At 38.4% G+C, this 27,402-nt stretch overlaps 1 protein-coding gene across 6 annotated transcripts in view; it reads right to left on the bottom strand.

Annotated features, from left to right (window-relative positions):
* The window catches only part of GRID2 (glutamate ionotropic receptor delta type subunit 2), a 727,507-nt gene that overhangs the window by 113,368 nt on the left and 586,737 nt on the right, over nucleotides 1-27,402 (bottom strand). For all 6 annotated transcript variants that reach the window (XR_008449796.1, XR_008449797.1, XR_008449799.1 and 3 more), the window contains exons 10-11: nucleotides 25,709-25,906; nucleotides 16,974-17,286 (exon numbers count right to left, since the gene is read on the bottom strand). Coding sequence is in view for 1 of the 6 variants with exons in the window: in XM_009562749.2 (XP_009561044.1) it covers nucleotides 16,974-17,286; nucleotides 25,709-25,906 (511 nt within the window). In the remaining 5 variants the exon portion in view is untranslated. The remainder of the gene's footprint in view (nucleotides 1-16,973; nucleotides 17,287-25,708; nucleotides 25,907-27,402) is intronic.

The raw sequence follows: 27,402 nt of genomic DNA, 5'->3' as shown, positions 1-27,402 counted from the left end.
TACTAAAGCAAACAGCTTGGCAGCATAGAGCCCACAATGTTGAGAAAACACCAAATTGATTATTAAGTATAATAATGTCTTTTGAAGATTAATTATTAAGATGTATTTTATAAACAACTACAGAGAGAGAGAGAAAAGCCATAAACCACTATCATTCTATGTCCTGAATTTGTTAACTCTACTAAATGATGTTCCTGGGGGGAGCTGAGACCTGGACTGGGACTTTGCTGCAGGAGCTCCATATGTGAAGAGAAAGGGTTGAATGAGAATGCTCTAGCTTTCTCCTACAGGAAGGACAGTAGAAGAATCATGGCTTGCAATTACTAGTGATAAGCACAGCTGCCAGGGAAATCCCAAAGGCGAGGTCCTTACTATAGAAAAAACTCGATTTGTCACCAATGCTTAGCATCAAAGCTACCCTACTGTTCTCACTGAAAGGACTCACCTCAGTTGTATGTAACTGTCAAATTTCAATTGTTTAAGATGCAATAGTCTCTGCTAGACATCTGCAAGGAGTTTTAGCTAGACTTTTTTCAGACAATTTTAAGAATCATGAAAAAGTTGTAATTGTGACTGTTTTATTGAGGAATTCTAATACTATTGAACTTGCAAGCAAGGATCTTGGTTGTGCTTGGAAGGTGAAGAAATAATAGTGTGGGTTATCTGGGGACAGATTTCATTTTTGCTTTTTCCTGCAAAAATTCTATCCATATTCAGTGAATTATTTGCCTTTGGAAAAAACGGCGGACTGGGAGTTGGCTGCAGTTTAGCCTTTAGCTTGCTGGAAGAGTCACATCAATTATGCTGTGCATCTCCAATTTCCATATTCACAAACAGGAAGTGTAGAGTTCTGTTGCAAACTGTTTAGATCAATGTATGTTTTCCCTGTGAAAGGGACATTTAACAGGGAGCCGCTGTAAGGGGAGTAGTTTGTTATTAACAAACAGGCAAAGGCGTTTTATATTTCAGTTATTTTTGCTAAGAGAAACAAAACCTAAAGTTTGACTGAACTCTGTTATCTTTACAAAACTCTGCAAAGCACAGCTCTTCAAAGGCAGGATCTTTCAGGGCATTAGCTACTGCTATTGTTCTGTTAGAAACTTCCTTGATAATGTAAAATCTCTCCTGTTTTCAATTGGAGATGTTCAATTCAGTATAGGATCAAACCAGCACTTTATAGTAAGTGAAGTCTCTGCCTATTTCTACCAGCTGTGAAATAAATGCAGCTTGGAAATTGTTGGAAAATCTTTCATCACAAATTCTTTTTCCCTTCTTATCATTTTTCACCCATATTTTTTCCATTATTCCTTGAACCGTGCAGAGTACATTCATTTCCTTAACACGTAAGTTGGCAAGTCATAATCCAAGTTCGTAATATTACATTGTGTGCTGAAGTTAACACCCATTGACCACAGCAGGAACAACACGTATTCTTCAAGAGGAGAACACGACCCCTTGAATCAGTAATGCCTTACAAGTAAGCTTGTAAATCAACAGCTGAATTCCCTAGCCATGCAAATATTGGCAGATTGCAGGGGACTGAGAGCAGGGAAGGAATCGTGCATAAGGTAGGGCTGGCAGCCAGATTTGACAAGATCTGGACAAGTTCAAGAGCAGCTATTGCTTTTATTCACCACACCACCTGTTTCTCCCTGAGCAATTTGTTTTTATTGAAATGAAGTGATTTCTTCTTTTCAAAATTTATATATGAAAAGAGACATTCAGATATTTTGTTTCACGTATGAAACACTTCTTCAGGTCTTCGTAAAGAGAGGGTCACTGCAACTAGGTACTATTACTACCATTAATATTAATACTGTGAAAATATTCCAAATATATTAGTTAGTATGTTATTTTTTTTTGGTCCACTAGAAGTAGTAGGATTGTCGAAGGAACCTTTTTTTAATAAAGTGATTATAAGAGCTTCCATTAAATCCCCAAATCAAGCAATTTTAAAAAATAAATTAGTAAAAATCATGTCTAGTGGGGTTTTCATTGTCAAGATATTCTCACATATTAGTTTTCTAAAAATAAATGTGAAGTAAATGACAAAAAACACTTCAAAAGAGATACCTGAAACATTCAAGTATGTTGCAATATTTAGAAAAGCTAATAATTTCTTCTATTTACCATAAAAATAATATATTGTAAATTCATGGAAACGTTGGTATTAATTATTCTTAAAATTTGAAAAATTAGATAAATTAGAGAATACAGGTGTTCTGAGTTTATACATGGCCTATTCTTTTTGTTGAACAAGAGTCCTTTGCATGTCAAACGCTGTGCTTAAGGGACAAACCAAACACATCATTTCTTTGTCTATATTGAAAATCTCTTTCTGGATTAACTATAGTATCACCTTCACCTAATGTACCATTGTCATTAAAGTTTCTTTAGCTCCTAATAAAATTGTCAAAGCCCTCCTTCCTGTTGCTCACAACTCTGACTAACCTTTGTGTACACTTGCTCCCCATGTCATTTTTCCTGAAGTCTGTAGCTTTTAACTCTTCAGTGAGACCAGTATTCCTTCTTCTTTCTATCTGCTCTATATGTGCATTCAAGATGTTTCAGCAAGAGCAGCCTGAGACTTGAAACATACATCATTCAGATTCAATTCCCCTATTATATCTCACATTTTGCTTACACATTACAGATATGCACCGAAGGAGCCAATCACTCTCTACTTCAGTGTGGTTTGGTGGTCTACAGCAGGCATTGACTCTCATCTCATTTTGTGCTCTAGCTATCAGCGCACAGTCCCAAAAGAAATTACGATCAATTCTTTCCAAGTTTTCAAAGCCTCTGAAATACCTAATGGCATTTTGACACAGTGACACTCTTCTTCCCCTTTTGCCTACCTTGTCCATCTATCTTTCCGTACTTCATGGTGTCAAATATTCTTACTAGACTTCAGTAACACCATGAAGACCAAATCTATATTCCTAAATGAGCAATTCCAACTGTTTTTGATTGTTATTCAGATTTATGGCACTGGTCTATAGGCAATTCAAGAATGTGTTCACTTTGTCATTCGGTGCCCTCATTAATTTTCCTTTTTTTCCTCTTAATGTCTCACTTCTGAACTAAACAATCACTTAATCTCTCCCATTTGTTGTTAGTGTTATGATCTCCAGACTAATCTCATTACTCTTGCTCCCCGGAAGATTGCTCCCTTTCAGCTGGGTGGGAAGCACTACCCTCATTGCCCTCCCAGATGGGAAGCAATGATCCATGAAAGAAAGCTCTCCTCATTTATTTCTCCCTTTTATGTGACAGGGAGAATATCTGACACGATCTTCCTTCTCCTTCAGGCTTATTTCAAATCACTTCCAGCCATCTGAAATCTGTAAAGTAGTTTAAGAAGCTGCATCTTCTATATGCTTATAGATCCTTGCCAACAACTCCAGAAGCCGGCTAACCTGAGGGCATATGCAAAAACTTAAGCAGGTGGATGTAGGCTTCCTCCAACCTCCTACCAAGGAGGCCACATATGAGGCAGCTCCGATCTGAAAGAGATTACCATGCTACCCTGTCACTCTTCATTACTACTGGCCGGTAATCACCTCCCATTATATTTCATATCTTGCAAGCTCCCCCTGAAAATTCTCCATTTGCTACTGTTGTGCATCTGTTTGGACGTGCCTTCGGCGTTTGATTTACATACTAAGCCTCAGTGCTCAGGTCTCTTTCCTTATTAATAGGAAGACATCACCCATGCTGAGATTTCAAATTGTGTGGCTAATCAAAGACCAATGCCACTGCAACTAAGTCCTCATTAAGTTGCAACCCAGAGTACCCATCTCATAAATCTGGTCAGAGGGCCCTGACACATAACCTGGTGGACAAATAGAAATATGCAAAAGATGGCACAAATGACTACTCACAAACTGTTTTGCTTGAAACACAGGATCCTCGGTCATGTTCTTCAAAATCATTGTCTCTGACGGTAGAAACTGCTCTAGCACTAAGGAAAGGACTAGTGCTACCTTGTGCAAAACACCTCAAGCATACTAGAGTGTTGGCTCATGACTACAGAGTGCTTGTAAGGTTGAGTCTCTGCTACTTCTGTTGTCTAATTATTTTGCTATCGGTCTTCAAATCCCAATCCTGCCCAGGTTGCTGCTTCTACTGCGATGGCTTTGTTATAATGACAGAGGGCTAATCATCTGGTCACCAGACTCCCTTGTATAACTCTGCCAAGATTCAGCAGGAACTGTCATAGACATCCCTGATTAAAATTTTGTTTGAAAATTAATCTGTCCGCAAAAGTCTGTCAGGCACAACTATTCACTACATGCTTCCAATCACTTGTTTATGCAGAGCTCCTCTTTTCTCCCTGGATCTAATTTATAAAAAACCTGTAGTTAGATGCTTTATAAACCTGAAAAATAATTTTTGACAGTAGCACTACTAAGGGCTAATCAAGGAGGGCAGCCAGATACAACATCCCTTTAGGTAAATGGAAGTTATACCTGTAAAGGTCAGCTTTAACTCTCTTAATCCTCAAGTGCTGAATACAAGTGTTCTGTAATGTTCACCATTTCCATGTTAAGAACAAATGGGTCCAAGTCTCTTTTAAATCACTCTTAAGCTGTGACTAGACTGTGCAGGATTCAGCCTCAGAATAATCTAGATTGAACTGCACTGTATTTGCTACTAATTGTTAAAGCCGCTGCTTTTTTTACAGCCCTAAAGCCATTTCGTAAACCAAACCCCTATTCATCCTAAACATCATAATCAGGTTTGCAGAGAAGAAAGAAGAGAATGAAAACAGAGAAAAATTCTTTCATGGGAGAAGCAAAAGCAAGTCAAACCCAAAATCTAATGGACTTTGTTTAAGACTATATGAAAGAGACAGTCAAGCCTCTGAATAAGAATGAAAACAGTTCAATGATGAACATTTTTACTTACTTTTTCTACTCAGGATTTTTTAGATAAAACCCAAATATTTAAATATATTGAAAGTATAAAAATGGATCTAATAACTGCATTCCAGAAAAAAGGAAACTAATGAGATAATGGAAAGTCTAACCTCTTTTCAGCTGAGCTGAGATTCCAATTTTCTGCATCACTAGCAATGATAATGTTACACAAACAGTGTTCAATCATTAAATTAATTTCCATTAAATCAATGTCCTTAAAGACCAAACAGTCCTTCAATAATTACCTGATTAAAATGATGTTAGCATAATACATTAGTTAAAGTATATTTATAACTCCCTTCCCAACAACAAATTGTTTCTTTCCACCCATCTTGCTGAAACAGTGACAATGAGGCAAAAGTTGGGAAGGAAAGCATGTCATATCACCATGTAGCAAATGGCTGTGGTCTAGCTTCTCCTGCTATTGGTGATACTTCAACAACACACATTAATCAGTTTTGCATTTCTATTATGTAGTATTAACAGTACGAATCTTCAAGAGCAGTAGAAATTAATTCCTGGCTTTTAAGCCCAGACCCAAAAAATAAATGTCTTATTTCAGATACTAGCAACTTTGCAATGGTCAAATTCCATCTTTCTGTGGAATTAGCAAAATATGATTTTTTCAAAGTCAAAGTGCATCATAGACAAAAGAAAACATTACAATCACTATTGTGCAGTAATTTACCACCAATACATTGTAGTGACTTGTGCAACATAATTAAGGGATGGACAGACTTGACAGTGTTTCTAAAAGTTCTGGAAAATGTATCATAAAAGTGTATTTAGTTTTTCTCTTCTGCCACAGTTACAAAAGAGTAACGACCACATTTGTTGAAGTTACTGGGAGCTTTCACATGAAGTGTTACTAGACTTCTACTATACATGTCCAGATGCTGAAATATCATTTAAGTCTTGATATTTGAAAGCAAATCTTCTGATAGGTGTAACTATGATTGGATTGAAACTGCGAGGTTTGCTGCCCACCTCCAATGAATAAGTTGGCCCAAATCTCTTGTATTAATGCTGCTTAACTGCATCGTTTTATCAGAAGAATTAGCAGGGTTTAAAATTTAATTTTGGGGTTACCCAATATAGTACCATTCAATTACATAATCATAATTAATTGTGCAATAAGCCTAGCAATTCTACCAGCAGCTGTTTGCTCAAGAGAAGCTCTGACCAGATAATATTTAGTTGCCACTTTTGCAACACAGGACAATAATTTTATGTGATATAATTCTAAATGTACACATATGCAGAGGTAAACACAAACTAGAACCCAACATACACGTGTAAAAACACAACATGCTTTTGGGAATTCCTTTCCATGGTGCTGTAAAGTATGCTTTTAAGATTGTGCCTTACTGCATGCCCGTGTAAAGGCACTATTTGCAGCCACTATGAATGCACCAAAATTATATATGCTTCCCGTTATTTTAGAGAACATTGGCACCTGATCTTAACAAATAAACTTGCACACTGGTTAACCTTCTAGTGAGAGTTCAAGAGATGATGAGACCCAATCTCCCTGTTACTAATGCCTGTATACAAAGGCTCTAAAGCCTCAACCAACCAACCACAATTTTCATCTACGGTACATATTCATAAGTGGCTAAGAAGCTGTCACATACAGTTTGCATAGTGGTGGCATCTCCACAGACTACAGACAATGCTATATGTAGTACTTTCCTGGGTAGCAAAAAGAACTGCACACAATGGACTGAAAACAGGCCATCTGTACACACTATTAGCATTAAACTGAACAATGTCACTAATGAGGTATTAAAGTGCTGCTTTAGCTAAGAGAATGTCAGGGAGGGCATTATGAACAGGAGGGAGTAAAGAGCTCCCTTTGGCTGAAACTGAGCAACTATGAATAAAGCAAATCAAACGACAGTTCAGCGAGACCATAAGGAGAAACAATAACTCCAGTAAAGCCTCCACATCTTTTGACAGGTACTTTTCACCATCAACACTTTTTTTTTTCGTCTCCACTCAGCTTTGTGACTCCAGATTTTTGGGGGTGAAGGCAATTTTAAGTAAGGTCACATAAGGAAAGATAGTCGTCATCTCAGACTTTCAAAGTATTATGAAATGCCTTATAAATCTGTTTTTGAAAGATTTCCAAGCATTCATCATCACAGAGTGGCACCTGATTACTTTAGAGCCATGTGAATCACAGACATCTCAATATATTAGTTCAGTTTTTCAGGTCACTATTATTCAGGTCACAATTCTAGTTATCCTTTAGTTTCCAGAATGCTTCTCCGCAATTAACTCCTAACCATCACTAGTGTAGGAGTTCTGATTATGTTCCCTAAATAACACATTTTAAAATTTAGACTAAAATTCCACTTCAGGTGCCTCCTGTAATGTTGTTATCAAAGGGATCTCTAAAACTCAGTTGACCAAAAGTTGTACTCTGAGAGTTCATAGTGATCAGAGAAAAGAAGAAAACCCTCATCCTTTTAAGTTTCACTGAGTATAATGCTGTAATATCACCTATTGATGAAAATCAACAATACAGATGTTTATCTTTGAAAGCTGAATAACCTGTTTTTTACTGCAAATCAGCTATCACCCTGCTTAAGATCATGATTCAGATTTGTTAGAAGTGCAAAGTGACTTCAAAGATGACTGCATTGGATAGTGAGGATTTTCTTCTTTGAGGATAGATACAGAAATGAAAGAAGCTATTGTAAGAATGGAATACATGTTTATATCTAAAAATGTTCAATTAGCAACTATATCCCTGCATGAACAATGAACACTCCCACTCAACAGATTTACTATCACCATTCCTTAACAGACCGTTTGCAGGAGATTTTCTATCTTTCCCCTTCACCATTATCTTTATGCTCTCCAAGTATGGGGGAAGCAGATTCTTCAGTCAAAACCATGTATTCCTGCATTTCAGTTTTTGTCTGGTAGATGAGATATTACGCATTTTAAACTCAACATCACCTCACTAACGTCAAAAGCACTGAAAAGGTGAAGTCCTACTTTATGATATCTCCCTCCCCTGTTGACAGTGGAAGAATAAAAATAAAGCAGCAGGAGATTCCTACACCAGGATGCTGCTGTAATGAAGGTGATCCCTTTAATTTGCATGCTGGGAAGCTGACTGAATGAAAAATACAAAAACGTTTAAAATAAAACAGCCCTACTTTTCCCATATTTGCTGAGGGTGGACCTTCATCTCAGCAATCAGGGAAAGCAGCAGGTTGGTTAACTTAATCAGAAGATTAATTTGATATCATTATTTACTTCCTTTCAATATTAATTTTGGCCTATTCCTTTTATGCATGCTTTAATATTACAAGACGTTTGAGGAAAAAAAGTCCTCAACAGCTGAAGAAGGGAGATTTTCCTTTCAGCAGCTTCAAAACCTCTCCGCTCCTCCTGTCTCTACCATTTGCAGACAATCTTTCTGGCACATACCCACTGGTGGATGAGGTATTACGCTTTTTAAACTCAACATCATCTCACTCACTTAGGGAGCAGGGATTCCCTATAGACCAGAAAAATAATGGAAAACTACCAGGGGTTCCCCTCTAAATCCATGTTCATCTGGTACCTTGGATATCTTCTGCTGAAAAAGGCTGATCAGTTTTTATAATAGATGAAATTGCTGTCATCCAAGCAGAGGGGGTGTATTATTAGCAAAACTAAACCACATTTCCCTCTTGTTCCCTACCTTAACAGCCAGCCAGAACTGCCAACTTAAGCACAAGCTTCCGTGCAGGAAAATCAAATAGGAAGACAAGCAAGGCTTGCCTTGTCTGCTTCCAAATATGTTTGCAGATAGACGTGGGTTACCATCCTCATCCATGCAAGAAACAATCAGTTCCCTGGGTAAATTGCTTTTCCTCGTTTCCTCCATTAAATATAGAGGTGAACTCTGAAAAGTCAGGACTGATTACTTAATCAGAATCTAACTTATCCACTTTTTACCCAAATATAGTATAAAGTCATATTAGAAATCATAACAATTAGAGAAACTGTTCTGAGTAAATATTCACCTTAGGATGCTTTTGAAAGGACACAGGAAGATGGATAGATGCCACAAAAAAACAGTTCAACTTTTCCTTTTGCCTCATTTGGTCTTGACCCACATTTATACCATAGCCAGTCAGACATAACCTCCTCACACCCAATTAATCAGGCCTGGAGCTAGTCCTAGGGGAATGAAGGTGATTTTTGGGCTTTCATACCACCATTCATTCTCCACCTCCTCACAGAAGGTGTGTCAGACACAACATCTCTAAATATATTGGCTTATGTACCCAGCGCTATTACTCAAGTAAGCAGGTGCAAGCAAGATAAGAAATCCATTATTTTAGATGCCTCTGAGAACTGCCTGAGTCTCAGCTTTAATTTAGAGGAAAATCCAACCATATTCCCTGGTAGTTTAATGCTAGCGATACCACATAGCTGCAAACAAATGCCCACGCTACTGAACATTTTCCTTAGAGCAACGATTCTCAGTATATGTTGTCAATTTCAGTGATCACTTGTAATTACCAAACGCATTTGAGACATAGGACACAACTGCCAAAATTTAGTTACTTTTTGATGCTGTCAAGAGGGCTGGCTGAGCCATTGAGACATGTGGGAAATGAACATAGATATCCCAGGGCTGCAGCACCTCTTTCAGAGATGACTTTATGAAGATGCATATACATACTAATACAAAAGCCTAGATTTAGTAAGAATTTGAGGATTTCATGTTTAGAGGTGGAGCTATAATGTCACAAACAAACCTTCTGCTATATGCTTTAGAGAGATGTGCAGACTGATTTGTTTCCTAATACTTTTGGTATCTGATTTCCATTTTCCCAGCTTATTGCTCTGTTTTTTAGGCTCAGGAAGTCTGTTTCCCTTGTTAAAGGAATATTTCAAGAGCTGGCATTAATCTGAAGAGCAATTAAAATTTTTAATAAATTAGACTCGCATTTAAATTTTTCTTTCTATCTGAAGATATATAACATGATTTTAGGAAAGAAGATAGGTAGTATTTCCATTTTACAACTGAGAACTGGTATACAAGATACAAAATGAAGTTTTTATGGTCTGGCAGCAGATCAGATGTGGAGTCCAAATTAGGAACTAGGTCTTAATCCTAAAGCCTTTATACTGCATCTTTTTCAATTTGCTAAACTAAAAAAATAATTAGGCTTCACCACTAAATATCACATACAAAGACATAATTGATTTCTAACACATTTTTTTTTCAAAATGCTTTTAGAGTTTTTCCCTGAATATTAAATAAATAGAGATTGATGTACAGTTAATTAAGAGAAAATGCCTCTAAGAAAATACGTTGTTACAGCATAATGGTTTCCTGCTGATAGGGATATGCTGAGAGTGAGATAAGCAAGATGGAGTAATTTATTAAGCAACAGCACACTCCAGGCACTGCATTTCAGGAGGATTATATCACGCTTTGGGTGGTAATACAAGGAGCAAGACTGAGAAGTCTGAGCAGCTTTAACCATCCGAGAAGTATAATAATGACTTAGAAGGGCCACGGTTTGGAGTCTATTTTATTGCTTCATGAAATGTAATTCAAACAATGCAAACAGTAAGATTTGCTCATTTACTGGGCATTATGAACATAATTGGCCATTGCTGACAACACTGATGACCAATCAAAACCTCTAGTTGTGACTAGCATTTTAAACTAACCAAAACATAAAGGGATAAATAAATGGCTCAGCAGTGATGTTTTCATATCATTCATTTCATAACTTTGCTGGGTTAAGCAGGAGTATTCAGATCTCCAAAGGAAGAACTTCTGCAGGTAATACTTCAAGCAACCATAATTCTATGGTCAGACCCTCTTTACAGAACTATAATTAATCTCTGTTTCGTTGCAGTCACTGAGAAGTGATGAAATCTTGAATGATTCAGTCATTTTAAAGATATTTCTTGTGATAGCAAAAAAACTGCAACAAACCCACATCTGCCTGGTTCTCTTTTTTACAGACATTTCCAAGTGAATCAGTGCTTTGCATCTTTACCTGCATAACCTAGAATCCTGCCTGCCCAGTTCAGAAATACCTGAAACAGACTGGGAAAGAAGAGAGAGAAACGTCTTTTTTATTAAATACAAACATTGTAATTTTCTATATAACTTCATTATTTTGTCTCCATTCAGTTGAATTCTATTAAACTAAGTAAGCTTTTCACTGTATTCTGAAGCAAAATTTGAGAAGCTGCTCTCAAAATAAAATCCTGTAGAACATTCCTGTGCATGTTCTTAGTAAAAATTATGCAGCATTGCACCTGTCTCAAAAAAATTGATCTATTATACCAAAAGGGCTGGGAATAAGTCTAAAACCTGAACTTCTGTTTCTTAAATCATTGGTTTTCTGTAGAGTGCTCTCTGGAGTATTTCATAACAAGAGCCCATAAAGTAGTAGGAAGCTAATAGAAAACCTTCAGAAGATTAAACTAGGTTCTCAGCAAGAATAAAAAGACATTGTACCATTGCAGTGGTTTTTGGTTTTTTTTTCAGTTAATCTACACAAAGTTTTTAGTAAACCAAATTTCTTCTCAGAGACAGTTCTTTGGTTCCTGTTCACATGGCAAGTTATTGGCATATTCTAATGGGAGTAAAATTTGAGGGAACAGCACAAAAACAGGGCTGAAGAGAAAGAAAAATGCAGTTGTATAGAATAGCACAAAAGTTGAGTAAAGGTTATAGCATAGAGCACTATAAAATTATCACTCAGGCTGGTTGATGTAGGAAGGGACTTCTGAAGATTATCTTGTCCAAACATCCCCTGCCCAAGCCACTTGTCCTAAAGCCATTTGCCTAGGACAACATTTAGATGGCTTTTGAGTATCTGCAAGGATAGAGAATCCACAACCTCCCTGGTCAACCAATGCTAGTGCTCGGTCATCTGGGTGGCCCCAAGGATGCACTAGTGGACAAAGCTGTCCCTTCCCAGGGAGAGCACTTTGCACTTCCCTCTGTGGAGCTTTGTAGAATACACAGAAACAGAGGCCTGGGGAACAGCGAAGTCATTGGGGAAGAGCAGGAGCAGCAGGACCATTGGGGTCACAAGTGCTAGTCAAGAAGAAAGCTACAGCAACGGTGACCACTCGTTGTGTGAGGTAGGCAAAAGCAAAACCTGTGAGGAGTGGAAATCAATAAATCAAGGGCAGATAAAGAGGGAGAGGGAGAGGAAAGCCACAGAAAAGGAAACCTTAACAACATTTTCTGTTCAACTGACAGAAGCTAATTTTGAAAAGCAGCAAAATGCAGAGCCTTTGCCACTTATTTTTCTAAGATGAGCAAGTGGAAAAGAACAAATTCAGCAGCTGTGACACTAAATTTCAACATAACTATAATTCTCTACAGTCTAAATGTACAAATTTGCTTAATCTTTAGACATAAATAAACAACTTGGAGATGACAGATGTGTTACAGAATCTCACGCCTGGATGAGCAGTTCAGAGTCAGAAGCATTTGTTTATAATATAATCCACAGCACTGCATGGTCTAGATCACTGAAAAATCTCTTCCTTCTTGGTGGTCACAGTATACTGTAGATTCAGTAGATATAGTGGGTAGTAAGACAAAGCATTTCAGTGTACTGGCCATAATTTTTTGTTAAAATGAAGGGCTTGAGTACAAAAGAAATAAAAACTCTGCGCAGTTTATACACATCTATACTGAGCCATCATAGTTACCTTGCAGCTCTAACCTCAAAATTGTCTCTTCTAATAGAAGAATCATGTATCTTAAAATTACAAAAATAACATAGTTAAATAAATACAGACTGATCTCTGTAATTAATGAATTTAAAGCTAGAAGGGCAAGTCAGAGAAAATATACTTCTACATCATGAGAGTCTCAAAATGGTTCCTAGAGTGGTCACTCCAACATGGAGAAAAAAGAGAAAAAAGAAACTGAAAGTCAAGTTAGAGATCCAAGTTTAAATGATATGAGTAGCAGTGACACTAAGTTTCAGTCTATCTTTAAGGAAACCATGCTTAGATTTTGCTACTTGTGTACAACAGTAATTCTAGACTTGCCTTAAAAACTACTGGGCTGTCTGTGCTGACTCTGCCATACAGACAATGACACAGTATTTTTCTCTCATGTTTCAAAAACTGCAAAAGGCTAGAACTTATTAATAGAATTTGAACAGAACATCAGAGTCAAGGCTGAAAGAAAATACAAAGCGACCAAGCAGATCAAAGCTACCTACTAAAATCTGCAGAGTTTTTAACTATTTCAGAAGAAACAAACAGTTTCCTTTCTGTTTCAGAAGTCCTTTCTGTTTCAATCAAAACAGGTTATACGTTTCTTTAAAGAATGGCTTGTATTTTTGCACCAAAGGCCTCTTTTGTCTTCAGAGCCATGTCAGTACTGGAGCCAGCCTGTGTGCTCGCAAATCTTTCCTCTAGCTAGAGAAAAGGAAAAGAAGACGACAGCAGAATGTGCTTGCTAGCCCCAAAGAATCGAGCACCATCAAAGCACTAGCAATTCTTGGTTCATGCTGTTTTGTTTCTCTCAGTGCAGGATATAAAAGCATCTTCGTCTGTATGTTTTTATAACAGAAATTAGTACCTTGTCATGTTTTAAATCAGCAGCTGAAAGACTTCTTAAGTGAATGTGACAGTATTTGAAATGTCCCATGCTGCCACACTTAAGATATGCCAATCACAATTAATAGCAACAGATTTGCTATTCCAAAACAAATAAAACCTGCAGAGTTTTTCTGCTAAATGAAGAGCTGATGAGTGAAAACAGGAGCAAAATTGCCGCAATGGCCAGTTATCCTGTCAATGGAAATTACTTCAATTTGCCTGTATTCACAAGGGTTAGTAAACAATAATGCTTCAGCTAACATATTTTTTGTTATATTCAAATTGAATATAACAAGGCTGACATTATAAATGGATCTCTTTTGCACTGGATTTCTGAGGTCTTCTGAGTCTTTATGTTTAAATTGATCTGTAAGTTTCGTATATTTCGGTATCAAACCTACTAAATTTGTGTCATTTTTCCTCCTAGCAAACTAAGGACTGTCCTCTTGTTTGAAAGAGAGGTGTATCTATAGCTTCGCCTCATATAGTAGGAATCAAGAGACCATTTTGTATTGTTCTAGCAGATTCTAAAGAGTTGTGCTGAGAATCTACTTGGTGGGGTGATAGGATCTCTGCCTCTGTAAATAAATGCCTCTCACCTTCCAAGTTCTGTGAATTTCTTTTTCTGAAGCCCCACAACAGTTTTGGTGCTTCCAGATGCTATGTCCCGCCAGCAGGTTCTACTAATTCTGAGTTACAAGTCATGATCCTCTTACCATGGGGAGTGGATGCAGATTTCTCTGAGCACATTACTTTTCTTCGCTTATTCCGCTTTTTTTTTTTTTTTTTTTCTCCTGTCATCTGGTCTCACTTCTTCTAATTTAATTTCTTCCTCATCTTGTTGCTTAATTCAAGGCTTCCTTTTAAGCTTCCCTTTAAGCCTTTCTCAAGTGCTCACGTTTACTGAATGGTCAGTAAAACCTTTTCTCTGTAAGCTAACTGAGCATCCATTGAAGGGCTCCCTTGCATGCTATTACTCTGGATCTATGACTCTGGAAACTTTGGGACACTGGGCAACACAAGCTTATTTGGACAGACATGAGGCAAACAATTCAGATAATAATCCATGAGACTGAAGTACATGATTAAACTAGTTTTTCCTCCTTTAAGCCTTTGCTGGGCAGTTTCCTATAAAGCTTCTGGGGACTAATGATGTTGGGAGCACAGCAGGGATACTAAGGCTAATACCAAGCAATAAACCTTTGTAAAATTACTCACTTTCATGCGGTAAAGAAACTAATGCACAAGTTTTAACCTAACAGGCAGACAGATGTAATGAATCTAGTTCTGTAACGGACCAACTGCTCTTGCACAGTTGGATTCCCTAAACAGTTACACTGGGAATATTTTGGATGGAAAGAAAACTTTATCAACTCACCCACATACACTCAAAAAACTTTTATGGCTCTCAGCTGGCTCTGAAGCCTTTGGTTTTCTTTAAAAAAAAATCCACAAGAAACATGAAACAATCTCTTCAGCTTTCCCCAGCTGGCCATCACTGCTCAATGCAAATGATAATTTTAAAAGTAATCATAGAATGGTTTGTGTTGGAAGGGACCTTAAAGATCACCTAGTTCCAAGCCCTGTGCCATGGGAAGGGACACCTTCCACTAGAGCAGGTTGCTCATAGCCTCATCCAACCTGGCCTTTAACACCTCCAGGGTGTTTCCTCTCTGGACAACCTGTTCAAGTGCCTCACCACCCACACAATAAAAGAATTTCTTCCTAATATCTAATCTAAATCTATCCTCTTTTGGCTTAAAACCATTACTCCTTGTCCTGTCACTGCATTCCCTGATAAAGAGCCACTCCCCAGCTTTCCTGTGGGCCCCCTTTAAGTACTGGAAGACTGCTAGAAAGTCTCTCTGGAGCTTTCTTTTCTCTAGGTTAAATGACCTCAACTCTCAGCCTGTCCTCACAGAGGAGGCTCTCCAGCCCTCTGATAATCTTTGTGGCTCTCCTCTGGATTCGCTGTAACAGATCCACGTCTTTCCTGTGCTGAGGACTCCAGAACCGAATGCAGGACTCCAGGTGAGGTCTCATGATAGCATAGTAGAGGGGCAGAATCACCTCACTGGACCTGCTTGTCACACTTCTTTTGAGGTAACACAGTATACGGTTGGCTTTCTGGGCTGTAAGCGCACATTGCCAGCTTACGTTGAACTTCTCATCTACCAGCACCCCCAAGTCCTCCTCTTCAGAGCTACTCTCAATACATTCTGCACCCAACCTGTAATTGTGCTTGGGATTGCCTCAACCCATTTGTAGGACCTTGCACTTCACCTTATTGATCTTCATGAGGTTCACATAGGCTGACCTCTATGTCTGTCAAGGTGTTTAGAATCACACCTCCTGCGGAAATTCTGTTTCAGCTTTTCTTCTTTTTAAAAGAAGCTTTTTCTCTTCTGGGAGTTTCAAACTTGATTTTCATGCATACCTACAGCTGTTACAGATGTTAGCTGATTGTTTCTAACATTGACTAATATTATTTCTAAATTACACATTGCTAATGTTAAATAAAGATAATACTTTAAGCTACAGTGTCCCATCCAAATTCATGATAAAATCCCCAAAACTATCTGGGACTTTTACGGCTGTAGTGGACATGGATGGCTCTTTGTAGAGGAGGTGCTCTGTACAATTACAAATAGGTATATATGCATTGCTAGTAGTGGCTGACAAACTATTACATCGATAGGCCAGAAAGCATTTGTCCTGTTTTATTGTCAAAATAGTTATCTAAGTCTTCTTTGTTCTCATATGAAGCTGTGCTTTCTTATTCCACTTCGCATTACAATCCTAATTTGTAGATCAGAATTTTAAGCAGTATATAGCAAGGCAAGATCTGTAGTCTTTGATGTCTACAGGATGCATGGTTAAAGCTCTGCCAGAAGTAGATTGTGAAGGATGTGGCAATAGAAACAGAACTGGGGAATAACCTAGGTTACAGCAGATGCTAGAGGAGATGGAGAAAGTAACCAGGAAGGTGAGAGAAGGTTGATTCTAAACATTATACAGGCAAATGGAGATCAATCAGAAGAAGGATGAAAGTATGTCAGATACAGTAAGACCATCTAACACTCATGAGAAGACTAAACATAGATCAAAACCCACATCCCAACATTTTCTATCTGACTGTGTAAGAACATAGCACTCACATTAACTGTGAATAATTCTCAAGCAGATGATGAGAAACACATTTTTTTTTCCCAGAAAAAAAAAAAATCATCTTTCTCTAATTAGACAAATATAAATCAAAGTCAGCTAGCATGTAGTGCTCCGAATGTCTCACGATTCCCACACTGGGCAGCCAAAGTCCTAGAAATCTTATAGCACAAGGCTTTCTAGTGCTCACAGTCCCTTGTGGGTTGTGGGAGGGAGGCAGGGAAGAGTAAGGTCTCTACAGGTGTTCTCTCAGAGGCAGAGTCTCCCTCTGTTTCTTACCTTGTTGCACAAAGGATCCATACACAAACCACATGGAGTTGTAGAGGGTTGTGGAGGTCATGGATCCCATCTGAAGACGTGGGGGGTTGAGCCAGTTCAAGAGGTAGACCAGTAACCCTACTAAGAGCACAGTGCCAGCTATGCACGCCCATAGAGAAAGGTCAAACGGTGCCAAACAGGCAAATATGTCCACTGTCTTCTCTGCCTTTCGCAGCAGCACGCCCACTGAGTAGTCCATGTAACGCGTTGTGAAGTCCACCACATTTTCCCTCTCAGGAGTGATGGTTAGGGCAGAGATCCCTATATCAGCTCTCTGAGAAAAGAGAGAGAAAGAACAACATGCATAAGTAGGAGCTACAGAAAAAAACTTGGTTCCTCTGTGATTTACAGCAGCTAAACTTATGGAGAAGTAGATGTAAAGGCCAACCTCTTAAGCATCCTATACATGAAAACAGAAATATGACTAAGGCTTGAACAGAACAGCTGGGCCACATCTTAGTTCCTGTAAAGCAAACCTTACTTGGAGGACCAGGGCACATTAGCTCTCCATGTTGTTATTTTTCAAGGAATCACAATAGTTCGAATACAGATAATAGCTGGAGGAAGTCTACTTCTGGTAATTTTTTTTCACACTGGTTTACTGAAGTCATCATTGTCATTGTGGCAAAAGGCAAATCTTGTATATAGCATATCCAGTCAGAGGAAATTAGTTGCCTGACACAGCCACATGATGTTCAACATTTTGATGACATCATGACAAAGGACTACTGAATGGTAAAGGGCATTTCATATATTCTATGATTTTAGGGGCACTTGAAATTCTGAAAAATACCAGTTTTGGCTACAGAGTCTGTAGTGCAGAAGAGGAGATATTTCGTGCAGTTTCTTTACTATTAATTCCTCTACACCCTACTGCTGAGCAGCTCCTCTCTGTGCCAACCTGTCCCGCAGCTATCGTGAACTTGCTTTGTGCCATTTATATTTTTTACAATTTAAAGAATCCATTTCAGATGAGAAAAGGATGAATAACATTCCTTGATCTAATCATTGCATTTCACAGCACGTCTGGGCATTATGTCTCCAGAGACAGTCAGCACAACTACAGCAGGTGCTATTTTAATTTTCACACCTACAATTAAAACTGCAGTGAAAACAAGAAAGGGTATGTAAAGCAGACATATTAACACCATTTAAAAAAGCAAAAACAGTGAACAAAAAATCCTGTAAATTCAGATATTACAATATGAAAAAAGAGTACTTAAAATACTTTAAGCTGATACTAGTTTGATTTAATCCATTTCTGCTCTGCCTAAAGCAGCGTGTGGTCCTTTGGAAGGAGGTGAGGAGAGCACAAAGGCTTGAAAGTACTGTGTCAAATTTTATTAACTCTTTTGAATTCTTTCTTCTTGTCCAAAGAACATAGAAATTACTACCTCCTTAGAAATGTGAAGTGAAATATGAAGTGGGAAAGCACAGCAGCTGAAACTGATTAAAATCAAATTTGCATATCATCTGGGCTCTTTTAATACCATCTGCAAAACACTGTGCAGTCCATGATAAAAACATACTTTTAATTACAGTGCACTTAAGGCTTCAGTTTGAATGATGTTACCTTAACTTTATATTAATTGTTCACTGGCTTGAGAAAGTGGTGGAAAGATAGCCAGAGACTGATGATTTGGACAAAAAAAGGCTTAGAAAATATTGATTTGCTTAAAAGCCATGAATTGGAGCCTCAGATTTAATTTGTGGGTTAGATTCTCTACTGTCTTAAGCTGTGTTTATGTGCACAGCTGAAAGCATGGCTTCATGAATTCACTTCATTTTCCTTCCTAACAACTTTTTTCGAGTGATGATTTAACTGCCCCTTGCCCATGGGCAGAAGCAAACTCAGTCAGTAATGCAAGTAAAAATTTGATCAGAATTGCACATAGAAACATTCATAGAATCATAGAATAGTCAGGGTTGGAAGGGACCTTAAAGATCATCTAGTTCCAACCCCCCTGCCATGGGCAGGGACATCCCACTAAATCAGGCTGCCCAAGGTGCAATCCAGCCTGGCCTTGAACACCTCCAGGCATGGGGCATCCACAGCTTCTCTGGGCAACCTGTGCCAGTGCCTCACCACTCTCATGGTGAAGAAATGCTTCCTAATGTCCACTCTAAATCTGCCCCTCTCCAGTTCATACCTGTTGTCCCTCGTCCTATCCCCACAAGCCTTTATGAATAGCCCCTCCCCAGCTTTCCTGTAGGCCCTTCGGGGACTGGAAGGTCACTATAAGGTCTCCTCTGAGCCTTCTCTTCTCCGGGCTGAACTAGCCCAACTCTCTCAGCCTGTCCTTGTAGGGAAGGTGCTCCGACCCTCCGATCATCTTGGTAGCCCTCCTCTGGACCCGTTCCAACAGCTCCACATTCCTCTTACGTTGAGGATTCCAGAACTGGACACAGTACTCCAGATGAGGTCTCACAAACCGAGACTGAGATTCAGACCATCTCAGTGTCTGTCCTCCAATTATAAAACTTCTGGTCCACAAATGACTTGAGTGACTCGCAGTATCCTAATTGTTAAGTCCCAGCTCCAATGACCAAGTTGCAAAGCAGTCATCATTTGAACTGTTTTCTGTACTTATGAATATAAATATAAATGTATTTAAAATAAACTCCAATACTAGTATTTGTCAAACAGAAAAACATGGTTATATTTAATGAATAAGTGTTGTTTTGAGGTTTTTTCCTAAATATATACTGAAAAGTGAAATAGGAATTCCATGTTAAAGACGGACACATGGAAACAAAAAGTCCAGGATTTTGCCACAGTTGTTTAACTTTAGCATGTTGCTGAAATACTTCCCTACGACACTACATTACTGTGAGGTGCTAACTCATGTTGTATTTGTAAGATGTTTAAAGATTCTGAAAAGCAATATACGTAAGAAAAGCTATTTTTGCCAAACAATAGTTTGCTATAGGAGTGAATGGTTAATAGAATTTTTTCTGGCTTTTTCCCCTTTTCTCGAAGAGAACTGTATTTGTCCATATAAAATGTTGAAGGGCATTGCACGAAAAAGCACAGTACGTGGTATTTGTAGAAATATTACTTATATTTTACATTTCTGAGGAGCAATCTCCCAAAATTCTCCAATATTAGGGTTGCACACCAGTTATCAGCCAGCTATAACAGAGGAACAATGTTGTCCTAATGGAAATGTTGCAGTTCTTTTGTCATACTGCAGCAGCCACGGTGATACAATTATGTCTTGCGATTAGAGAGTGGCAGTAAAGCAAAAAATAGAAAGGAGGGAGATAAGTCCTGACCTCTCAGTATTCCCGTGTTTAGCTGCTTAAAAAAAAAAAAGTTTACACTAAGACAACTCATTCTTAACTTATTAAATTGAGCCATAAACAACAATTTACCAGAAAACTATATGTTTAGCACAGAGCCAAGCTTAAGCTTAACTTAATAGTTGAGCTACTGATGCTGTGCATTCTTAATTACATATAGAATCTGTCAACTTATATCAGAATTGGAAGATGAAAAAATTAAATGCTTGTCATTAACATGTCAAATTGAATCAGAGAAGACATCAGTTTGAAGAAGTCAGCGTTCACTTAGTGCTTCTGAGACAGAAAGGCAAATGCATGCAATTATGTCAATATTTAGATGTAAAGCTGCCAATCTGAATTATAAACATATAAAACTCCCCACTCAGTAAGTTTTTACAGTGCCAAAATCAACCAGCTCTCAGCATCTAGATGTCTGTTTAAAACATTTCTGATGAATGAAACTGGGACTCCTGAAACTGACTGACTGGAAAAAACAGCAGAGGGCATTATTTTTCTTTATGTGACCCGCTTAGGAATTTATATTCATTAACAGCAGTTCTCCTGAGGTCACTGCAGAGCAACATTACCAGAATCAGAAAATCCAAAATAAAAGACCAAATGGGCCTGATAACATTGTTACTGGTGTCAGAGAACCAGCTCATCAGCAAAGCGTAGAAATCCCCAAAGACCCCCTATGCTATTTTTCAAGCAGTCATATCTCGTACACATAGCAATCTTAGCATGATTCCTGTGGTTCATGATCAAGAAAAGGGAAAATAAATGAATGTACTTTAAGTTGCTCCCATGAGGCCTTCACTTTATCCATTTTCAATGTTAAATCAAGTCTCAACGAAAGCTGAAAGCAATAAAAAGCAGTCCCACATGTTACACAGTTATTAATATGGACATGCAAAAATTAATCATAGATACAGTTTGCTCAAGTTAACACACATACATCCAAATAATCCTCCTTTTACTCAGCTATTATTTTGCCTTCTCACTTTGTCCTCCCTGTTTGCTTTCTTCCTTCCTACGTCTTCACTTAGGAAGATGCGTTAAAAAAAAAGAGGCTTCTACTTGGCTTGCAGTTTTTCTTAGAAATGTTTAGGATGTATTTAGTTTTCCTCTTCTGAAGGATTAAAGTGGAATTGGGTAGTTTTCCCTATACTATTTGCTTCCTGACGGTGGCTCACAGCAAAAAAAAAAAAAAAAAAAAATCCTAGCAATCTGGATAGTATAGAGAAATGTGGGAAATAATGGTTGATGGATGTGAGTATCACTAGGAACTCCAGAGCTATGCTGGAAAGACAACTGCCCTCTCCCAGAAGTGGTATTAGCCACTTGCCTGTCACACAGGCTCATGCCTCTTTTGATGTGGACTTGAAGGCAACTAAAGGAAGTGTTGTGAAGGCACAGATAACTAAAAGCAAGAGAAAAAGTTTTGGTAAAGAGATGCTTCCCTGAAATAGTTTTAACCTCTCCACAGAAAGCTGCTGCTCTCCAATCTAATCCTATTTGTGAGCTGAAGCTCTGTGGGACATATGGAAAGCCCTGGTCATTTGACAGGAGCGAGGCAAGAGGACCACATGCCTCTCAAAATGAGCTTTTAACCTCTGTAGACTTTCTGGTTCAAGTGCTCAGCAAACTGGTTACATTCAATTTATTTTGACAGCATAAGGCGCTTGAAGCAAGGATACAAGTTTAATATCTTTATCAATTATATTGACAGCGAGACTGAGTGCACTCTCAGCAAGTTTGTGGGTGACACCAAGCTGAGTGGTGTAGTTGCCACATCGGAAGGACAGGACATTATCCAGAGGGACCTGGACAGACTGGAGAAGCGGGTCTGTGAGAACCTCATGAGGTTCAACAAGGCCAAGAATAAGGTCCTGCACCTGGGTCAGGGCAATCCCCGTTTTCAGTACACAATGGCGGATGACGTGATTGAGAGCAGCCCTGAAGGGAAGGACTCGGGGGTGCTGGTCAATGAGAAGCTCGACATGAGGCGGCAGTGTGTGCTTGCAGCCCGGAAGGCCAACCGTATCCTGGGCTGCATCGCCAGCAGGGCGAGGGGAGTGATTCTGCCCCTTTATTCCTCTCTGGTGAGACTTCATCTGGAATACTGTGTCCAGTTCGGGAATCCTCAATGTAAGAAGAAGGATATGGAGTTGTTGGAACGGGTCCAGAGGAAGGTTACGAAGATGATCGAAGGGCTGGAGCACCTTCCCTACGAGGACAGGCTGAGAGAGTTGGGCTAGTTCAGCCCGGAGAAGAGAAGGCTCAGAGGAGACCTTATAGTGACCTTCCAGTCCCTGAAAGGGGCCTACAGGAAAGCTGGGAAGAGGCTATTCATAAAGGTTTGTGGGGATCGGACAAGAGGGAATGGGTATAAATTGGAGAGGGGCAGATTTAGACTGGACATTAGGAAGCATTTCTTCACCATGAGAGTGGTGAGGCACTGGCACAGGTTGCCCAGGGAGGCTGTGGATGCCCCATGCCTGGAGGTGTTCAAGGCCAGGCTGGATTGCACCTTGGGCAGCCTGGTTTGGTGGGATGTTCCTACCCATAGCAGCGGGGCTGGAACTGGATGATCTTTAACGTCCCTTTCAACCCAAACTATACTATGATACTATGATACTATGACACTATGACACTATGATACAGACCTAACATAGGTCTTGAAAATCAAAGGAGGAGAGGATTGAGTCATTTTCCAAATTCAAATTAAAGATCAGTTGCTTTGATCTGCTGATTCCAGCTCCTATTTTAACAGGAAAAAGGGATGTTGTCTTCAAAGCTGGAACAGAGTGGACTTGGCATAATCTCACGTCTGCAAGGCCAGCTGCAGACCTGGGGCATGTACTTGGCACTGCAGGGTTTCTGCCCTGCACCGCAGCTCAAGCAGGGTTGCTGTAAATGAGAGCAAACCTGGGCTGCTCTTGCTGATACTGCAACCTGCATCAGAGCCTGCTGCATGCTGAATCAGATTAATGCAAACAGCATACGCAGATCTTGAACACAGAAACTATGTGCTTGCTACTGCAACTGCCATTTCATATGACACGTCTTTTGTAGTGGCCACAGACATCCCTTTCAATGAGAAGCACTCAAAAAGAGAAAGCAGCTATTTTCCATTACCCTTAAGTGGGACTTATCTTTTGCAGAAATACATTATTCCCAACTAATTTCTGGCTCACACACAGGCAAAGAGCACTCCTTCTGTTTCTGGATACTCTTTCTGTTTCTGGATACACGTTGGCCAGACTGTCATGTAAGACTTGGTTGGGAAAACAAGGAAACATTGTTCTGAACAGGTTAGACCTTTAATTTAAAACTGTTCTCTGATCCTTTGCTTCCTCTTACAAAATTGCCAAGCAGATAGATATTTGAGTTCTGGGATCAGAACTCAGTTCAGAGTAAGTAAGAAAGCAGCCTTTCAAGAAGAGCTTGCAACTTGGTAAGGGGTAGATAGACACTGGCGGCTGGCCCAGAGGTTCTCTTTTGCCTTAAAAGGGACAGAGAATGGCAGAGAAGGACACAGTGAACCTTTACTGTTAATTATATAATGAGTGAGGAAATGTAAAAAGTTATACACTGCTACAGTATTAGAAAATGTATTTCTTGAATTCTGCATGCAGTTCTATTAACACTTCATACCTTCTTACTGTACAGAAAGTTTCATATCCATTAAGACTCATCTACAGCAAAATTGTAGCAGACTGGTAAATCTGTTCCACTCAGGACATTTCTTTAAATACCTAGGGAGTTACCATCTTAAGGGTCTTATTAGTTACATGAGTGCCTGCCTTCTACAGGGACAAGAACACTATGCATATTTGTCAGTAAACCATTTGATTTCAGTTGTTATGAGTTCTGCTTTATAAATAATTCCTTTCAAATAAATAAAAAATGTCCCAGGCCCATTTCAATCTCCAGAGCCACCTAGGATTAAGACCTCTCCAGCTTGTGTTATGCAGAGGCTTGCTGAGTCCTTTGCTGAGCACAGTGGAGAGTAAAGCATAGTATAACATCAGACTTAAGGAGCAGAAAAAATGATAAAAATAAATCAACAGGCCATTGTAGTGTTATGTCTCATAATTAGATGAGGTTTTTTTCAGTTATTAAAGTGTAGAAGATGGAGGAAAATGCACTTTTCTAAATGGCTCCAGCTTACCATGTATGAACACAGCATTCCACCTTTCAGCTTTGTAAGGGCATAGGGTGATGGCAAAGGAAGGTTATTACTACAGTGTAGATCTATGAAATGTGCCATGGGCATGGCAAGTGTCATTGTTTTCTATTACAACAGGCTTCCAGCTGCTCAGGAAGGCAGAATAGGTTAAACTTATCACTAATTTATTTTTCCCATGGGGACAGATTTTTCATTTTTTTTTATTTTTTCCTTTTTTTTTTCTTCCTTTGTCCTTCAAGACTTATTTTCCAGCATTTTCCTAACTTTTAGGTGAAGGATTTAATGATTAAATCCTGTGTCTGATCACACTGCTTCTTATTCTTTGTTCTAATTATCAATTAAATTCCACCTGCAGATTTGGAAAAGTATTTCCATAAACAAGCAGTAAGTTATTTACGTGAATATCTACAGTAGTTATTTAAGGAAAAACAACAAATGTAGGTCTATATAGCTGCAAAAGCCGGCTCAACAGGTTAACTAAGCAAATAAAATATACATGTTCCTGGCACAATTGAGACATCAGCAGAATAGAATCTACATAGCCCTGTCTTTCTCTCTTCATGGCAGAAACTGCGAACAGGCAAGATGCGAAGAGTGGAAAAAAAGAAAAATATAACACATTAACTTGTTTTAACTTATTTATGATACAATATTGAATGTTTAATGTAAAATTAAGTAGACTAAATGGTTTATTAATTACAGAATAGAGAACATACTACTCTTCATTTGTACATCTACATAATGTGTTATTGTATATCAATAAAACATTTTCTGTTGATTATATACTTCATGTATTCATCACACCAACATTTTTCTAAAGTGTTATACATTATTTATGTAATGTATCACTAATTACCGCAACACCAATTTTTCCTCTTTCAAACAGCCTCTTCAACTCATTTGTGTCAGGTCTTGCCAAATTAATTAGGATGCTGTGCATCCCATTATTCGACTGTATTCAGATTTCATACTGCCATACTTTGGCTGAAAAAAGAGATTGCCCTGCTTCTTAAATAGTTATCACCAAGCACTATTTCTAGTTTTTTCTTTAGCGCCCAGTGCACTTGGGCATGCTATCAAATGCTGGTGACACAGGCAATGACCAAAGTACTATCACTAACTTATTAAAAAAGGACTCCTGGCTGATGCAAATGTAATCTACTATGTATTATTTAGCTTTATCATATGACCTCATTTAATAAGTTCTTAATAACCTTACCTTAAAGACCAGTTCTCCTATCAGCCCATTCCATGACCCGTCATCCTGAGGACTCCCATACTTGTGATCCGGGGCTACATAAATTTCGTATTTAAAACCAAGGTAAGTGGCCAAGGCTTCCAAAACATCTATAGAGAAGCCCTGATACTTCTTCGGCTTTCCCAGAACATTTTCAGACACCATGACAAAGGGCTCTTCCTAAACAGAAAACAAAGTAGGCAACTGTTAGTAAAGTAATTACATGCTACATTTGGATGCTGTTTTTTTAGAAAGTAAAGGAAGAACTATTTAAATATTGTTTACATAAAACTTTCCTATAACACATCGTTAGCAGTGCCTTTTCCATTCTGCAAAATGCTATTTTGGTATGTATTTACTTCAATAAAGACATTTTCTTCTCTACTATGTACTTCAGAAGTAAATCTTCTGTAGTAACATTAACAACTGAAATGCTTCTCAGTAATGCCTTCTGTCTTCACTTATGCTCGGCAGGGCAGACATACGGTCATATTCTACAGTACTGCCAGTATCCACTGGCGGGGCAAACATTGTAGCTGGCAAACATAACTACCAATTCATGCTGTAATGAATGAAAAACATGGTAAAATAGGCCATACCTATTTCTCTTGCCCTACTGTAATCTGAATCTGAATATAAGCTGGTTTACTTTCAATAGTTCTATCCAAAGAGCATCCATTTGATTAGTTTAGGAAAAATTAAGTATGGGACTTGAGTTTGTCTGTAAGAAAGACTGGTGAATATTCATCAAAAAGATGACCACAATAAAGGACACAAATAGGTACTGAAAGCTGGAATTGCTTGGTAAGGTTTCCAAACAATATATTTTTCTTTTCCTTTCCTGAAGTTCTGTAACTGTTTTCTCCATTTTTTATTAATATTTCCAATAACATTCACAGAAAGAGATGTTGGTTTTGGCCAACTTCAATTTCTTTTTTCCCCATCTCTCTTATCCTTCCTATTGAGTATTTCATTTCTAGACATTCTCCCTCCCATCTTTTTAAAATTAAACACAAAAAAGTTCATATTTCTGAGCACAAAAATATATTTGTCATAAATGGATCTCACTTATAGTTGTTCTTTATTTTCTTGGAGAACATCTTTCTGATCTACCTAAGTAGAGCAAGAGTACCAAGCCCACCTCAAAAGAATGAGGGTACTTTAACACCAAAACAAATCCCCAGATCTCCCCAAAACACCAGGATTAATAATTAAAAAAAAAAAAAAAAAACACAGCAGAAGAGTTGACCATCTCAGGTTATTTTTTCCCAGTTATCAGATAGAATTTCTTTCTTCCAAACTATCTAAAGATCAGACAAACAGATTAAAAAATGGAGGACAACAAGTGCAAGGGCATTTTTAAAGTAGTTTTTCTTCACCTGGCTTCCAACAACATTGAAAGAATTTAGACTAAGTTGATGAGAGTCTCTCCTAAAAGAAACACAGAGCAAATTCAGCTCTACTAACCAGCTGGATGAGAGATCCCCTACAGAGACTCAAAACTACTGGAAAAAAATATTTCCACAAAAATAATATTATAATTTATCAATCTAAGCACATTATGCACAAAATTCTAAAGATTTCTCTGTACAAAGGGTGTTTTAGAAATGGATAACTTTCATATTAGAAAAGATTTATTCTTATCACTTCTAAGTTATTAGAAAATAGTTTCTCAT

The sequence above is a fragment of the Cuculus canorus genome, chromosome 4 (assembly GCF_017976375.1).
Source record: "Cuculus canorus isolate bCucCan1 chromosome 4, bCucCan1.pri, whole genome shotgun sequence".
Lineage (NCBI taxonomy): Eukaryota > Metazoa > Chordata > Aves > Cuculiformes > Cuculidae > Cuculus > Cuculus canorus.
The sequence above is the reverse complement of the archived record's forward strand: the minus strand, read 5'-3'. Positions and strand labels throughout refer to the sequence as shown.